We start from the raw sequence: 19091 nt of genomic DNA on the forward strand, positions 1-19091 counted from the left end.
GCGTAGCCTCGCAGTGATCTTTGCGCGATTTTTACTCGGGAGTCGTATCCGGATGTAAGTTTCATACTTTGCATACGAGGTTGACATTTGCGCCGGGTTGTGCAATGTGATAGTGATGTGAATGATAGTCACTGTACACATGCCAAACATGCACAACGTGTAGCCTACGTACTGTACACGTAACGTTCGGTCAACAATGGCGTGTAGTGCGATATTAACGTCGGCATTTCCGTCAATTGATGGCGAGTTACTGACTTATGTGACCGGTATGTTCTATGTAAAACGAGTTTTTATATTGTTGACCGTACAGTCAATCAAACAGTGCTTAAATGTTCCAAATCAAGGAAGTAATTATGACATTTTGTGTGGCTTGAACATGCCGTCATAAAGTTAGAGATCAGAATTACATAGGCCTATGATGATCACGATGATCATCATGGCTCGTCCGGCACACGTTTTTTTCATCAGCCGTCACTGAACATAGGGAAAGAGTTCCGTTATGTAGGAGCAACACTTGATGCCCTTGTGCACAAACCGGAAAAAAACCTTCAGAATTTTCTGGGCTAAAAACTTTTTTAGGCCTAGGGCCTCTCCCTTAATTTCTGGCGGCTATTGCTGTTACTGTCATTGTCAGACCTACATGTCATAAGCTGTGTAGGGGAAAAATTTTGTTTTATGTATATCAATTATCATGGAAATTGGAGTGCTATCTGAACTGAACCGTACAGACTGTTACACCACAACCCTATCAACTGTGTCCATACTCCAACTTACCCCCAGAACTGTGGGGTCCGGCATCTGCTCCACTTCGTGGGAGCGGAGCGGACATCGGACCCCACAGTTCTCGGGGTAGCTCCAACTGTCTTCGAAACACAGTTTGGGCATGCCCAACTTATGACAAGCCCTGCTTTGGAACAGTTTTGCATGCCATTGCCCTAGGCTAGTTATCCAGCAGTTTTTCCAAGGATTTTTGTGTTTTTAATTATTTAAATGTTGGGATGACCATGATGACAATTGTCATGATTATAACGGGAGACTTTGAGATGTTGGTGGCAGCAGAGGTACTGGTCCTTTTTCAAGGTATTGCACATGCTCATAACTATGTACGTGTGCTTAGAACTCTGAGCTGGTAAAAAGGAATGTTTGTCGCCACTAAGCGCCTCAGTCTCCCATTGCTGTTTCTTTAACCCTAACAGTCCTTAATCCTTCACCTGTTGGAGGACTGAGGACCTTTAGGGTTAGTGATGTCAATATTTCTCATTGACTTTGTTCTCTCTTCTGTCATTCCTTCTGACCGTCATTTTTTTTCAGTGTGTTTCCTTTGGTGTTTTTCATTTTCAATCTGAAGGTTGTTTTGATCTTAGTCCCGAATGTCGGTCATGCTATTTTGCGTCAACTCACACGAGTAGCGTCAACAACTTGAAAATACCCTCTACAGAGTAAAAAGGGGTTTTATTATATTTTAGAGACTCTAACACTTGCCATTGTATAAGAGAAACACCACATTTGCTTCCAGATTCTCACAGAAAAACGAAATTTTTTTGCGATGTATGGGGGCCACTATCTTTCTTTCCCTTGGTATCCACGTGGAAACAAGATGGCAGGCGGTCTGACTGCACAAAATAGGCCTGACTTTGTAACTCGAATTTCAACACTCAAATATCATTTCAGATAGATATAATACATTGAATTTGATATAGGACCCTAATCAACATTTATATAAAAAATGTTTGCATAAATATGCTTGAATAACTTGTTGGCGCTTAGTTGACGCTCGTTGACATTTTTTGACCCCAGTACGCATGCAGTAGCCAGATAATACTAGGCATTGTTTTGCCTTGAAAATGAATGTTAAAATTACCTGTATTTTCCCAGGTGTGTTGGAAGATCCAGAGGAGTTTAACAGTGCCAGCGATGTTTACGAGGCAGTGGGTGGAGTCTTGCATGAAGTGGCACAGGACAAGGAGGAGGGGGAGATTTTGTCGCTGTGTGAAAAGCTGCTGCATGCTGTCAAAGTGTGAGTTCTGAGTATGCTACGATTGGAGTGTTTCTAGGTTTATAGACACCCTAGCTTTGCCCGTGCCTCGGAAATGGGGATCATGTACAGTATAATACAAATTAATTCATCGTATTGCACATGTCCGAGAGCTCAGAAAAAGTGAGGTTTCAGAGAACGCAGTCTTGTGTGATGCTGCGTCTCTGTGAGATAAAATTTCATTCCAAATTTCATTGATATTGGGTACCAAAATGTTGATATATGTACTAAATATTTTCCATGACCGGTATTCATGTACACCTGGTGACAGTCAAAAAGCTGGAAAGGATTGTCCATTAAAATACTCTTAAATTTGTATGTGGTTCATAAATTTCCTGTTTTGAAGAAGAAATCTTCCTTCTGTTTGAGGTTGGTTTGGGGGAAGAGGGTAATATTTGGGAATTTCATATATGTGTAGGTAATTTCTATCTTGATCAATATATTGATCTGTGTATCGTGGCACACACAGACTCTTGACCAACAGGAATAGATTAAACTATCTTGTAATCAGGTGCCAGAGCGTTTTTATGCAGTGGGCATTTTCAAATCACAACAAGCATTATCAAATGTTAATATACGGTCATGATGCGGGTTGTTGAATAGGGATACTGTCCAAGGTTTTTATGAATGAAATGTATTGTCAGCATCTTGCCCAGCGTTCTTTCCTCAGGCATATTAGCAGGTAGATGGGAATGTTGTGATGTCTGATAGTCTTGAACATTTAGTGATAATGTAATGTAAAGTCCAGACTTTTCTGCATTGGGGAAAATCCGCAAAAATTGCCGATTTGTGGGTAGAAAGTGGAAAAGGCAATTCTCGGGTAAAAAAAATAAATAAATAAAACCAATAAATATTTTTGATCGTTTCTGCACAATTAATTAAGTAAATATGAACCCAAATTAGGAATGACAACTCATTTTCATTAACTCACTTTGAAAGTAACATTTTTTAGCGTTTCCCCTCCTGTTTTCCTTTGCGATATCGCAGAAATCGGTATTGATTTCCTGCGGCTCCACACCAGGGAGATCACACTGGTCCCCATTCCCTACATAGTGCCCAGACATCTCACAGCTTATGAATAAATCATTCATGTCAATACGGACGGGGACCAGTCCAAGATGACAATGGCATGGTGCATGTAGGCCCTACATGTATCATTATGCCAAAGATACCTGTAGATGTACGGTAAATGTAGGCCTACAGTACAAATGTACAGTACATGTATGTAACCAGAGGGTTATCTGATAACCCTTTGTTACATACATAAATATTAAAATCTAGAAAGCAGAAGTTGACTTTCAGAAAGCAGAAACTTCTAGACTTTAATGTAATGTCTTTCAGTGATCTGTGATCTTTTCTTTCAGGAATGACCAAGGTTCCAATGCATCCAACGCATCAAGTATGGTCCGTCTTGATGCACCGGTCCATATTGGTGCAAAACTAGAGGAAGGTGAGATCCAAATATTTAAAGAACACTTGAAATTCCACTGTGTTGTCTGTATACAAGTGGCTGATTTTCAGGAACACAATCCTTGTTTAAAAAGCTGTGTCTACTGTGTCCTCAGGTACCAAGGTAAAAATGTGACTGGACTTTTTAAAAAACATTTCATTTGCAGAGGCAAAGATTGGGAACGAGGAGGTGTCAATTTGGATCGTAAAAAAGGGCAATTCAATGGTGAGTAGCGGAGATGGACATTCAGCCTTGAGTACAGAAGTCTGGGTTTCCCCTTGGGTACTGACAAGCATGAGGTGGCATGACATATGAAGTCGAAATGCCTGTAACAAATTGACGCGTTGCCGACCATGTGGACGGGGCTGATGTGTGTAATATTTCTATATTTACTCACAATCCAGTTTTTTCTCTGAATGAATGAACTTTGCCTATCAGGACTATGCAAAGGAAAATTATTTCACACACAATTCTCAAACATGTTGTGTATTTTTCTTTGAGTTTCATTTTTATTGTGAGGCAACAGTATTGGCCAAAGAGGGGCTAAGCTGGTCACTAGGAATGGTGAGATAGGCTGCCTCATGTTTGACTAGCGAGTAAAAACTCTGAGTGGAATACAGTAATGTTCTTTATTTGTAGGGATTGACAGTTTCATCCAGCAGGTTTTAATTTACTGTAGATATTTTCAGATGTTTTGAAAATGTTGGTGACTTGTACTGTGTTTCTTGAATTAAAAAAAGTCTGCATGGAAGTTTACATATCTTGGACAATTTAGGCTGGTTCAGCATTTATCAAAGCATAATTTGAATGCTTGTTGATCTTAAGCAAATTTTGCGTCAATTTATTTATTTCTCAAATTGTCTATTCTTTCAGCTGGTCGATAAGAAGAAGCTGGAGAAGGCAGAGGCAAAGATCAAAGCCAAGCAAGAGAGGAGAGCCCTAAAAGACGACAGTACCATCAAGCAGACTGGGTGAGCGCATGGCTTGGGAAAGTTGTCACTAGAACCAAAACAGATGGAGTCCCAAGCCAGGTTCTGTCAGATTAAATTGATTTCAAAGTCACGTGTCTGTCGAATAGAATTGATTCATTAGTCATATTGTATCAAATAAATTGAAATCATTGGCCGCAGAAGTGGTGGGGTGGCAGGGGTTTTGACTGGGGTGAGGGTATTCCCTCCCCCTCTTACTTTTTGCAGGTCTTATAATGACATGGGGTTTAAGAGATTGACCTGGCTGATGCTTGATAATCTCACAACTGTCCCCTCCCTCACTTTGAAAATTGCTTGGCTGCTGTTCCAGGGACTTGATTCCTAAGTCAGACTCAGCTTGCCGGAGCTTGACACTGGAATTGAGTAGAATGGATTTCAAAGTTAGATACCAGGATCTTGACTTCCTTTTTTGATGATATTGAGGAACCGAGTCTTCGTTGTAACTAGTTGTGCTACCAAGAAATTCGTGCCAGGCAGTCGCCAACAGGTTTGAAGAATGGCAGACTGTAACATGAGTGTGAAAATCTATTGGTCGTTTTTACCCTCTGTATGTACATGTACATTAAACTGTCATTCTCTACTCGTGGCATTGATGTACATGTAAACACTGCATGTTCTCTGTGCTTTTGTTTAACCCCTTGATGACAGGATTTTTTTTCCGAAAGCCGACTCCAAGAATTCCAGCCTCGCTTGGCCACGATGGCCCCCTGCCAAACCGCAAATTCTCGGTTTGTGGCCCTGCGTGCTATGCACACTTTGAATTACACGGTGAAAAGGCTGATTGTTCGGTGGCATGCGGCTCTACTCACCCTTCCACATTCCCGTTGCCTCTTTTCAAAGTGGGGACTATTGTGAAGCTGGTGATTATGATGCAAATTTGGCCTTTTCATTTCTTGGCAACACACAAAGGCCAATCACCATATATACAAGAGCCAGGGTCTGCCTTTTTTCACCGTGTTCACTCGAACGTGGGCTGAGAATAATAGCTGAAAAGCGGGCTGAGGATCTCAATTTTTATGGTGGCTCTTACCGTCCCCCGGCGCAAACGGGTTAATGTGTGACTCCAAAACAATTTCCAAAATGCTAGGGCTACTTTTGAAATACAGGCCTGAAAACAAATTTTGCCCCAAATTAGCCAGGATTATACTCCTCGGCAATTTAAAGTGGCCAACAGATCAATCTGAAGAGCTTTGTGTGGTCATTTTAACACCCACAAAGAACTGTCAAGGGAAACCAGCTTCAGACACACTGTGTTGGATTTGGTGTTATCGGCAACAAGAATTAAAAGCTGTTTCTTTCTTTGTCACCACGCTCATGTGCAGAAGATACACATCAAATACCTCTTCCATGGAAAAGATGCTGTTGCAATACTTGACAATAATACATTGGCCTCAAGCTTGAGAATGCACCTGTGAATGTTCCACCGCCGCACTAATGGCATCTCCTTGCACAACTCTGTATTACCAATAACTTGTTCAATATCTCTTATCTTCATGCAGGTCAGCAATTACTGCTTCTGCCAGCCAGGCTATCAACAGGAAAGACCAGAAGATGGATGAGTCTGGGAACAGCCGGGCTAAGGACATCAGAATTGAGAACATTGATCTGGCATTTGGTGACAAGTAAGGCAGTAAACAAGACATGGAATTTCTGATTTCATTCACAGAATAATGCTTGTTGCTAGTCACATCTGAAGCACTAGTTCATTGAAAATAATAGGTGATAGAAGTTTCGCTGTTCATGAACTGCTATTTTTTGTTGTCGGAATGTCAGCTCCTCACAGGTCTGTCATCCGGTCACAAATGAAGCCTTCAGCAATGCAGATTGATGAACTGTGGCATGTATATAAACAGGTTCATAGCCTGCAAGTTGTGACCTACTAGTTCTTGATCTTTGACTTGTGATTGACATAAAGATTCCCTAGGATAGACTGTCCCAGTGAAATTGCTCTTATGTGGTATACTTATACATGTAACTACTCATGGTTAAGTTAATGTATTACTCATTTTTAATTTTTGTGTATGTTTGTCTTGCTGGATAAGTCATTGTAAATTGCCCCGAGGTTAATTTAACAGAGGCCGTTAGCCACATCCATTTTATTACTACTATTATTATTGTCTTCAGCCTGCGATTGACTTGTGATCAATTTGTAATTGACTTGCAATTAACTTGTAGTTGACTCATGATCACCTTTTGATCACCTTGGGATTTAGGTTATGATTGATTCCTGATTGGCTTGTGATCAACTTGCAGTCAACTTGAGATTGATTCTTGATCGAGTTATTGATTCTTGATTGACTTGTAATAGACTTGTGATTGACTTGCAATCGATTAGTAGTTGGCTTGCAATTGACTTCCATTTGACTTGTGATCAACTTTCGGTGGACTGTATGACGATCGGGCAGTGAGCATTTCTGTTTGTAGGTTGTGTAGAGAAATGGCACAATCAGACTTGCTTCCAGAATGGGCTGGTGAGTTTTAAAAGGTGGCCTGCTTATTTGCTCCTATCATTTTTTTTCCCCTTTTATTTTTCCCAACAGAGTCCTTTTAAAAGAAGCAGACTTGACATTAACTTATGGCAGGAGATATGGATTTGTTGGAAGAAACGGTGCCGGGAAAAGTACTTTGCTAAAGATGATATCAAGGTAGTGAACGTGAGAACAAGAAAGGAACAAAGCGCCTTTTCCAAAATTGACTCCTAATTTTTCATATCATGGTAGTAATTACAGATGTAGTGAAAGAGAATGTTGGTCATTTACGTTCTTTTGTTGAATCTTGCTTAATGTGATTTATAAGGATTCAAACGACATGAAGGAAAATTATGGCCACAGAAGAAAGGAGTAAATTTGAAGTTTTACAATCTGAACTCTGGCTCCTACTCCCAAAGATTTACAACAAGCATTCATGATGGTGCACCAACTTATTCTGTTGTCATTTGATTTTGTCCCTCCAGTGGTGAGCTGCGTATTCCGTCCCATATCAGCATTCTCCATGTGGAGCAAGAGGTCACAGGCGATGACACGCTAGCCACAGACAGCGTGCTGCAGAGTGACGAGACGAGAGAACGATTAGTGACAGAGGAGAGACAGCTGGTGGAGAGACTCAACGCCACAAGGTCAGGCGAAGGACATTGACTGAAAATTCTAGCACAGCATTTTCGTACACTTGTGCCCTCAATCTCTTGTAAGACGTTTCTTGAAATAACTTCCACCTGCTTTGCATTACTTGTAATTGCTGCGGTATGTGGCTTGGTATATACTCCAGGGATTCATATTAAAAACAAGTCTAAAGGAAATTGGAGTGCGAAAGATAGAGTTGGACTTACCTTGCATGAAATTGAGTAAGTCATAACAGTGTACCTTGTAATCACAGTGAGCTTTGCTGCGGTGCACAAGAGTGACTGCTTGTGCAGTGCTATGTGGTAAGAAACATATGCCCTACTCACATGCATGCCCACACGTACGTGTTTAAGAGTTGTGGGGCTATTACATGTGTTGAAAGAGTCATTGTTGAGACCAAATAAGTTACTCGGACAAAGTTTGGTGGAAACTACACACATGCTGAACAGAAGTTATCATGGGGACAATTTTGGGGGAGTCAGTTTGGTGCCTCTGTGACCCGGGCTCAAAATTACCCAGGGCAACATGTGGATTGAGTTCTCAGTCCTTACCTGATTGTATTGGTTCTGCCCAAAATATTTGTCCAGGGTTTTCCTCCCACTTCTCAAATTGAACATTTCTTCATTGTCGTCTTTCCCCCGGGCCCCTGTGGCCAAGCGAGGCTGGAATTCTCGGAGTCGGCTTTCAGAAAAAAGTTCCCGTTGTCAAGGGGTTAAATAAAATACAAAAAAACATTTTGGGCCCCACAGCTCGGTCCTGAATTTCCTGACAAAAGACATTATCTTCCAATTGAAAAGCCAGACAAGGCATGCCTGGTGGATTGTAAGTAGAATTGTAAATTTGTCTCGTGTGCATTTGTTGTAGTCCTGGGGGATCTGACCCTGCCACCAGCAGTAGACTGGCAGAGGTGTATGCTCAACTAGAAGAGATTGAAGCAGACAAGGCACCTGCCAGGTATGTGTGAATAGGATACAACTGGGCCTCTAAGTAGTTGAATATTTCACCGGGTATTATATTTTTGTATTGAATATTTCACTATTGCCCTTGGAGGTGGTCAATAATTGTATGTTACAGTCCGTACATAGAAGAACAGGAAGTGTTGATGTGTATGAGACACTGTGTGTGTAAAAAGCACAAGGCTGGACGTGGAATAGCACGGAATATCACCTGGCAGTATATTGAATTGTCAGTCAAATGTTGTACTGGTTAACATTTTTACAGCGTGTAAAATGGTGAAATGTCACTGGTCAGTTCACAAAGAAACTTCGTCTGGGAAAGAGTTCCAAGATACAAATGCTACATATCAGCTTTTGGACCCGAGGGTGAATATGCCTGCCATAAACAGAGGCAGAGCACTGTTGCCATCTTGTAGATCTCTTGCAGTATTTATTTCAGTTTGGTGTGATAAAGGTTTTTACTCACATATGACAGGGCAGCCATGATCCTTGCCGGCTTGGGTTTCTCACCAGACATGCAGAAAATGAAGACAAGGTAAGAAAGCAACGTGACCTTTGACCTTCCAACCAGGTCCCTCTTGCATCAAGTAAATGAGTCAAACTGTTTAAAATGTATAAAAGAAAACAAAAAGGTGGAAATGAGCCCCATTTCGGCACAAGCTTGTTATACTTGACCGTGTGTCAGTACTTTCAGAATATATTGATTTAGCCTTGACCTCCAGCAGTATGTCTTTTTTTCAGTTTGAATAAAACTAAAACACCTACAGTGCATGAGTATATTTGCACTTGTACAATGTCATTGTTGGATTTTGCTGTGTCATCAGGTTTATAGTTCAAATGAATTCAAGAATTTATGTACAGTTCACTCTTTCATAAAAACATTATTGACAAGTTTAACCTGTTTAAATATCAGTCCAAGAGTGGTCAAAGCATTAAGTTATCAGAAATTATACATGTTTAAAAAGCACTAATTCTACTTCAGTTGCCTCAAATTTGTAACATTTTACAAGATTTGATATGACTTTCCGTGGTTGCATTTCAGGGAGTTTTCTGGCGGGTGGCGAATGCGTCTAGCCCTAGCGAGGGCGCTGTTCTCCAAGCCTGATCTATTGCTTCTTGATGAGCCTACCAACATGCTGGACATCAAAGCCGTTCTGTGGCTGGAGGGTTACCTACAGGTTGGAATGGATTTTTTGTGACCAAAGTTTTCACTTGTGCTGTGCTGTGTATTTGTGCTAGCCAAGCAGCATTCGGGGAAAACATCTCAGGAACTTTCTGAAAGGCTCTTAGGGTTGAGTCTTCTCTATTGATTGATTGATTGATGACTCGAATATTTAGCCTGATATTACACTGATATATGGAACAACACATATCCAGTAATTTGGGATTAGGTGTAAAAAGGAAGCAGAAATATAATTCTTTTCTTGATTAAGCTTTTAGAAGGCAATTTGGTCACAAAGAAATTGAGTTTTTCCCTTTTTGTTCCACTGTACATCACATTACACCTGTGAATGTCAAGTTGTAAAGTAAACATTCAAATGTTCAGTCGTCAATTAAGCTTTCACAAAATTGTAAATTTGGCACAGGTTTAACGGTTCTTAACAATGATTCGTGATATTGCATTTTACCTTCCATACAGCCTGCTGGTTCCAGTATTATGATGCAAAAAATGCTGTTTCATGAAAACTATCTTGCTGTGCCAGCAATGCATCATGGGAAAAAATTGACATCTGTGGACAGTGCCTAATGCTGTTCATCACGCACTGGACCACATGTACTCTGTTTAAGGTTTTAGTGTACCTTGGAAATTTTTAAAGATGTAAAAAATTATTCATCTTCATTCAAGGGAATAACTCAAAGTAAATCCTCCGAAAGTTGACCGTTAATTGAAAAAATTGTTTCCTTTGTAAGAAAATGGACAGTGGCACATTGTACTACAATTCTCCTGAACTGATCTTGGCCTTTGAGGCTGCGACAGATAATTGCAGCAAGTGCCTTGCTTGAGAACACTGCAGTCTGGTTGTGATGTACTTTCAGAGTATGTCAGGCCAAGTCGGAGCGCGAGCAACCAATGGCAAGGCCTTCTCTCTTAGTTTGTTTTAATTTTCTGCTCCTTCCTAGACCTGGCCTACTACTCTTCTCGTAGTCTCCCATGACAAGAACTTCCTGAATGTGATCTCTACCGACATATTGTACCTGCATTCAAAGACTCTAGATGCCTACCGCGGGGACTACGAAATCTTCTTCAAGACGAAAACAGAAAGGCTGAGCAACCAACAAAAGGAATACGAGGCACAACAGCAGCTACGAGCACATGTACAAGTAGGCAGAAAAGAGTCCTCCAAGAAATGAGTTTCCAAACCTTTTACACCGATTATTTTTCACGTGTATGTGCACTGATGGATGATTGTCATGTGATCATGGGCATAAATCCCAGAGGGTTGGGGGTGTAGCCCCCACCCACACACACACTTTGAGGTGGGGGTGGGCTATTGAATCATCTTCCCCCCCACACACACACACACTTTTATTGATGAACAAAAAAATTAAAGGGGATTGTGAAGAATTTTCAGGATTTCCCAATGGCTAAAATCTTTGCAATATCACTGAAAAAAGGAAAGCAGTATCAAAAGCCATGAATATGCCATTCTGATGTAAGGTTCTTCATGAATTTGATGCACTCTTCAGATGTATCATGGACACCGCCCTCTGTATAGTGTATATGGTGTCATTATGATTAGGTTAAATCCTTTGACATCAGATCAAATATTTGCCCTGCAAATTCGCAAAAATCAAACACATTTTAACTCAGGTGAGTTTGGCTGCAAACATTTCCTCAGAACAAATTCACTCCACATTTAGATGTTAAGAAGTGAAAGTCAGGTTTATGACGTATGTGTACATTTCTTCTTAACCACGAAAACTTGGTATCAGGGCATTGCAACCTTATTGTTGTTGAAAAAGCAATGTTTCAATTATTTGTTTCACTGCATGGTTGTTGTTCCAACTTTTTCCAGGTATTTATTGATAGGTTCCGCTACAATGCCAACAGAGCTGCCTTAGTTCAAAGCAAGATCAAGTTTCTTGAAAAGCTGTGAGTATCTTTAGGACTGTTTGTAGACTTTTTACCACATAAGTGACTGAAAGATACATGTATTGCAGTGTTTTGACACATTGTTGAAGCTGGAGGATTTTGTAATCAATCCGTTGCTGTTTGTTTTTTTTTTTCAGCCCTGTCCTAAAGCCAGTGGAAAAAGAACCAGACGTCATTCTAAGGTGATTTTAGAAACAGATGTACTGAAAATACCGCTTAGCTGAAAATGAGTTACAGAAGTATGTGTTATTGTGTGCTAGCATTTTTGTTTGCAGTACATAGCTCCAGGAAATGTAACAGTTGTCAGAGAAATCATTCTTCTTAAATCAGACATATTGTGGTATATGTGCTCTTGTTTTATAGCTTTGAATATTTTCAAAAATACCTGCAAGGAATGTTGGTGCTGTTGGTTTGCAGGAACATCCCACCCTGAAGGGTTGCTTCATCATGCAACATACTGTTTCCTGTCAAAAGTTGTTGTTTTTTTTCCCCTGTCAGGTTTCCGGCAGAGTTTGAGAAGCTATCCCCTCCTATTCTACAGCTGGACGAGGTGCAGTTCTACTACTCCAAAGACAAGCCCATATTCAAGAGGACTGACATCTCAGCAAACATGGAATCCAGAACCTGCATAGTGAGTCATGGACGCTATGCCCTAAATGGCCTGTTGAATATCTCAGACTTACCTCCATGTACGGCTTCACCTTGAGCTCTGTAATCAGCTTCAAACATTTGCCGTAGTTACCAAATGAAAATATCTTGATAACGCGGCCTCCTACAAATGGATGCAAAAGGGTGTGGAAATCAGCTTAACCACTTCTGCACAGAATTATTTTTGGCAGAAAGACCTAGATTTGAAAAGGGCAAGATATAGTAGCCAGCTTTTAGAAGATTGCCAAATGCTACAAACGGCAGTTCACATCTGACCATGGTTAACGTATGGACTTGGATTCTGTGAATTTTGACAAGTCTAGTCGTCTGTTTCTCCCACCTCTAAAACAGAGCATTTTTTCATCTTCTCTCCCAAGCTTTCTGCCGACTTCCCAGCAACAGTGCCCCTGGCACCCGTGAATTCTTGGTGTCATCACCTGAAATAAATGTAGAATTTTTTTTTTCAATTCCAAAAGGTTGGAGAGAATGGTTCCGGAAAAACAACGCTACTCAAGATCCTGATAGGGCAACTGGAGCCAGTCTCGGGGGTAGTGCACCGGCACAGAAATCTACGAATTGGCTACTTCAGCCAGCATCACGTGGACCAACTCGATATGGATCAGACATCAGTGGAAGTCATGGCGTCCCGCTTCCCTGGTGAGTTGTCATGACGACTGACTCCGACCAAGAACAAGTCACAGTCATATTTTTGCCAACAAGTGGTTGCTAAGAATAATGGCTCTTTGTCGGTACAAAAGCAGAACTCATGAAGTCGTCAAGTGCCTGGAAAAAGGTCGTAAGGGTAAAGAATGGGTTAAAAGGCCAAATTTAAGTTGTTTTGGTAATTGATAGAGTATTTAAATATCTTTCATCTGGTATACATGTTGATTCAAGGACAATAGGTGAATTTTTTATTACCTTTGTGTGGATTAAGAACGTTACCTTATGATACTAATGTATCAAAACATGCGCTAATGTCCCCCTGAAGTGTTGAGGCAGTCAAAGTCTATTTTAACCCTAACCCTCCTCAATCCTTCACCTGTTGGAGGACTGAGGAGGGTTAGGGTTAAAGGTTAAAGATGCCACTTTAGTGCACATTTTAGGCATCAGGAGTTCCTGGCAAAAGGTCATTAGCAAAAAACATAAATGACTGTAAAAAAATCAAGGTTTTTTATCCATAAAATGTTAAATCTTATTTTTTTATTAACAAAACTTCAGCTCTCTAAAATTCAGGCTTGTGAGATTTTTGATTTGCAAATGGGAGCACCAAAACTTTTCGATTATCTCAAAACATAATATTTGCGTGTCTGGACTGCAAACGTCCTTTTCCTTGGCACATGACGAAGTGTCAACAATCTCACACCACTATCACAAAAGGAACTAGAGAATGCTACTGTCAAGTACCATGTGAAAATAAAACCCTCTTTTATAGAAGGGGGTTAATTTACATTTTGAGGTGAGTTGTGAACCCTGCCAAAGGTGATGTTTTTAAACTTTGGCCTCGCATACAAGTAGCAAGGAATAGTTGTCTGTATACCCAGCTCCTTGAAATCTACATGGAAAAACTGGAACATTTCAGTATTCTTCCCACTGCACTCGTAAACATTCATGATTTGCATAATGATCCAGTGATTTGTTTCCTTTTGGCAGGCCATCCAGTAGAAAGGTACAGGCACCAGTTAGGCAGTTTTGGCATCACAGGTGAACTTGCCATGCGTGCTGTTTCTAGTCTGTCTGGAGGCCAGAAGAGCCGGGTGGCATTTGCACTCATGTGCATGGGCAAGTGAGTATTAGAAAAAAGGTCAATTTTTGCGGCCGTTTCACAATAGTGCGCCACCAAGAGTTTGCAGTGCGTTGACCAATCATAGCGCGACCCTTTCCAAACACGCATTGGGTCGACAAATTTCGGGCATTGTGATTGGCCAACGCATTGCAAACTCTTGGTGGCACACTATTGTGAAATGGCTGTATTGTAGTTAGTCTGAAATGCCTAAATTTTGTCATTCAACAGGTAGCAGATATACAGTTTTTGTTTTAAAATTGTTCATAACCAAAAGTATGTATCCACTATGCTTAGGACAAGGCATGATTTCTTCTCAGAAGAGAAATATCATTGGCTAAAAGATCAGCTTAATTTCTCTGTTTTAGTTTAGACTTCAGGCAAATGCAAAAACAAGGGAAATTGGTGAATGAAATATTTGCAGTGCGATTCAATGGAGTTGAAATCTGTTCAACTTTAATAAACTCGCAACATATATATTTGATCTGATGGTTCACTTTTTGTGTTTGTGTTCACTTTTGCACCAAATAAAAACCGGCCTTTACATTTGAATTGCATTTTCAAATGCATTCCCTTCTGAGTAGCATGCAAATCCCAGAAGTCAAACATTCAGGCCTGGCAAGCTTACTTTTAAAATGTTTACTGGATATATCACTCCTTCAGTTAAAAAAAAAGGTTCAAGAAAAAATGCTGTAAATATGTTATTTTTATCCAAGTGCTTGCTCATTTTAACGAAACACAGTATGCAAAAATAAAGGAAATGGTCTGGGGGGGGGTTACGTAGCTCTAAGGTTGTTTTAACAAACTAGCACATTAGGGCACACTTTGTGTCTTTGTTAGACTTCTTCCTGTCAACAGCAGGCGCTTTAGATCAAACCTCAATCAAATGAACACAAACCATTTCACTGGATTCTGGTTTTGTTTCCAACAGTCCAAACTTCCTGATTCTGGATGAGCCTACCAACCACCTTGACATCGAAACGGTGGAGGCATTGGGCAAAGCGATCAATGATTTCAAGGTAAAATTAAATAACTTTGGTCAATGCACAGGCACTCGAGCGCTTTCTTCATTCAGTCACGGAAAGGATTTTTTTTCTAAAACTGCTGTTATGTTGAACTCGAACTCAAGTATTTTTCCTTACTCACACATATATGCAAAGATACATATTCAAGGTCAGCGCTGATGGTTTGTGTTTCCTATGTCAAAATAATCATTCAGGGTATCAGATTCCTGAAGGTGTCTGCAGTAATGGTATCTTTACGGGTTTTTGACCTTTCAGGGAGGTGTCATGCTCGTTTCTCACGACGAGAGCCTGATCCGCTTGATCTGCAAGGAATTTTGGGTATGCGCCGAGGGAGACGTGAAGTCCATGGAGGGTGGACTGGACGAATACAAGCGAATCGTGGAGGCAGAATTTGCCGCCCAGAAATAAGCAGGGGCACATCCAGCAGGCCGCAGACAAGTTGCCAAAGTTTTATTATTATTATTTTGGGGGGAAAGAATGGAAAAGACTTTAGAAATGGTACTAGAAACTGTCTTTGTTGGGGATGATGAAAAAAAATGGACAATCATTTCAGAAAAAGATCCCAGTTTTCCCCTCCCCCAAATCAAAAGCTGTGTACGTAACTTGAAATAAGGCCAATGTCCATCTGAAATCCCCATCTTAGGAATGCCCCAAAGTAATATGTACTGTCTTTTATTTTTCAGAGGGGTCAGGATCAGGATAAGACCTATGCAGATGTATCACTATGGACAGTTAGAAATCAAAAGTAAAGAGAGCCTTTTTAACCTCATCGTAACATTAAATGGAAAGCGGTTTACATTTCCGACTCCAAGGGTCTGAAAAAGTCCAGTCTGCGGGATTAAATAATACTGGACTGGAAAGGAAATCAAATCCAAGATTATTTTCTGTATCACTTTCCCGTAAAGTTTGCCATTAAAGAGCTTAAGGCCGCATCCTGAGTATGTGGTTACAGTCAGCAGGAACACACACTCCTGTGGCAAGTGAATTGGGCTGACTTGTCTGTCCATGGGCTCTGAAAGTAATTTGAATTGCTAACCAGAGACGGAAGTTTTCACTTGACCCTAAAAGAGCCAGGAGATGGAATCTGCCCCCCCCCCAAACATTTTCTACAATACTATTTGCAGTGCACTTTTTTTCGTGCCGAGCCAATAGGAGTTATGCAGTAAAGTCTCACAGTCATTATGAGTGGGAATTCTGTTCTCGCAAAACAGGCAATTTCTGAAACAGTTCAGCCCCAAATGTCATCTTTTTCCATAGATGTGCTCAGTGCACGCTGTCAGAGACGTACTAGGCCATTAACTACAAATGACCATAACTGCAAAACCTATGTCAGATAAATAGAAACTCACTCATAATTAATGTATCTTCATGCATAGCAAGCTTTAAATTGTTGCTGGTGGGCAGAATACAACCCCCCCCCCTTGCAAGATTGTCCAAAAAAGCCCGGCTGTCAATCAATAAACTATTTTTATACCTGGGATAGAAAGTTTTCTTTTTCTGAGGTCCCCTAAACTATGGCCGTCCCAGGGCCCATGGTAAGCCTGTGCATAAACCCACTACTGTGCACAGGTATGGATGTCTTAATATGCCTGCTTGTGTGTCCATTTCTGGCAGTTTGCACCACTAATTTAACATTTCAGTTTCAGAGACTGTTGGTGCCCTTCTGGAAATTAAATACCTGCTTCTTTGTGCTGAAAGTTTGATGATGTCACGCTAAGCATGTCTTGGGGGGTCTCACTGTAACTCTGGAGGACAGGGAAGATGCTACCACCCCCCCTTCCCCATTAAGAGGCTGTTGTCTTGTCCCCATCCCTACCATTAAGCCGAATCAAGGCCTATTCCGTCTGCTCGATAGTTTCATTACAAAAACCTCTGCCCAACACTGATTCAGCCAGCAGCCATTTGGCCTCGGTCCAGGATCCTTGTTTCCAGTTACATTACTCAACAGTTATGAGAAAATCCACAGACTCCAACGGGGGCATTAAAACACTGAGTCAACCGAGTTGTATATTTTTACAAAAAAATGACAGTCAGAATAAACGACCCGATGAGTAATCAATCACAAATTCGTCACCCGATAGCAGGCTTTTTCCCGAAGGCTGCCGACTGTTATCTTTATAGAAGAATGGTCCAAGTTGCGAAAAGATTGAATTGAAGAGCAGGCATATGGTATTTATTAACTTGACAAATTGAAGTAATAAACGTTTACTCTATTATTTCAAACATGTTGCCAAGCTCTTGTTTGTCTTTTATTAGTTTTCTTTGAAACGGGCTCGTCAGTTAGGATCAATCTTGTTGACTCTGGATAATTTTAAAGTTTTCTTTGAACTATCATTTACTTCTAAAGTTTGCAAGTTGGCACTTCGTCCCTAGCATGTGTCGTCTTGCTGGAATTGAAGTTTCCTTCATCAGTTTCGGACTTGAAAATCTATCTCTGTCCATTGTACAGTTTTCTATTTGCAAGATCACATTTGAGTGATTTAACAATATCGATCAATTCGTCAAATTCATTGCATGTGCATCGAAAGTTCTTTTAAACAATCATGACGCCTACCAAGCTACGATTTCTGCAAATGAATTGTCTTCCGGGGGTGACCCCCGAATTGATATTAATCAGTTTATGGACATTTAATACGAATTGATTCACTTCATTATTAAGTTCCCACTCTTTTTAGTTAAGAGGTGTTTGGTTGCCTTGTTTATAGACGAAGTCTTGCTTCACTTCAGTAAACTGAAAAAGAATAGAGGGGAAAAATAGAACACCGCTACACACGGGGGGAAGCCTTTATAGTAAATGGAAAATTGTGTTTTCAGCTGTTGGTTCTTTCGGACCTACATGTACGTGAAAAGCGAGAGCAGTTCTGACGTGTTTGGCCAGATATTTTACGTTCTGGTGTTCAAGGAACTGGATTTGACCCTGGTTTAAACCCCATTGTTCTGCTGTTATTAGAGCTGCGCGTGTGCTTCGGATGTTTATCTACGTAGGTAATTATCAGACATTGCGGTTACCCCATACCCACATATTTTTCGCTCGCACTGGAATCCAGTGTCCCACAGTTAGATATAAGGGAACTACTTTAATGTACGGTAACCTACTGGTTCCCTCGTTGAAAAGGAATTAGACCATACATCTATATACAACATTCTCCATGCTACTTTCACAACCCACAGACTGGGAACTATGTTTGTGCACAATGGTAAGTTAAAGAAGACAGGTGGTTAATTAAAGGTTGACACTTTGACCAAGTGTAAAAGCCAAGTGAATTATTTATTTCTTGTGCATTTGCAAATATTTCTATATGTAGATTGTGTTTGTGCCACATCGAACGAACCATTTTCATTGCTCATCTCACTGAGGAGAGCACTGTTGATTGCAATAGCACGACGTGACTGAGAGCATGTTGACTTCTAAGTTCTAGTTGGTTCGGAGTCCTTGATGTTAACTAGACGTAAGGTACCCCCTTCAAGTTCCACCCTGGTCTTTTAAGCACAGAGCAAGGACTCTATAGTGCAATCAGCTGCATCTTCGTGTTATAACTTGTTTTGGCTGGAGACCGGATTTGAAGTTAAGCGTGGGCGACCATTATTGATTACATTCCAAGAAACTGCAAGATGACATGTCATGCTCGATCGTGATGTGTAGGCCTAAATAATGAAGATTGTTGGCGATGAAAAATTGTACTTGGATTTTAAGAGCAACAGGTGGAAATTGTTTTCAGACACAAACTGTTGGCAGGCCCACTTTTTAAATTCATTATACTTTTGCACCAATTTTAATACCAAAGCGCCTGGCACAACATCGACTTTCAAAATGTTTACTTGTTTGTTCAGCCATAAAAGTTCACAGAGGAAACGAACGATAATTTACGTTACAGGACGTAACACTAACCACGATGTACTTTGGTGTGTGTGTGTGGGTGGGGTGGGGGTTAACCCAAAGTGCCGAAGTTCGAAATTGCAGACCTAACATGTATCACCTGTATGTAAGAGGGAGT

At 40.7% G+C, this 19091-nt stretch overlaps 1 protein-coding gene across 1 annotated transcript; it reads left to right on the forward strand.

Moving 5' to 3' along the window:
- Positions 1-114: 114 nt before the first annotated feature.
- On the forward strand, positions 115-17321 carry LOC110989847 (ATP-binding cassette sub-family F member 3-like). Its single transcript, XM_022254512.2, has 19 exons — positions 115-266; positions 1876-2017; positions 3400-3485; positions 3652-3710; positions 4359-4456; positions 5974-6096; positions 7015-7119; positions 7428-7589; positions 8458-8547; positions 9025-9084; positions 9592-9727; positions 10671-10871; positions 11567-11643; positions 11781-11825; positions 12142-12274; positions 12768-12948; positions 13942-14074; positions 15003-15090; positions 15352-17321. Exons 1-19 carry the CDS (start codon positions 197-199, stop codon positions 15502-15504), a joined length of 2142 nt encoding a protein of 713 aa, XP_022110204.1. The 5' UTR covers positions 115-196; the 3' UTR covers positions 15505-17321.
- The last annotated feature ends 1770 nt before the right edge of the window (positions 17322-19091 follow it).

Source organism: Acanthaster planci, linkage group LG16 (assembly GCF_054643075.1).
Source record: "Acanthaster planci isolate LZ-2023a linkage group LG16, COTS_SCS, whole genome shotgun sequence".
In the NCBI taxonomy this organism is placed as follows: Eukaryota; Metazoa; Echinodermata; class Asteroidea; order Valvatida; family Acanthasteridae; genus Acanthaster; species Acanthaster planci.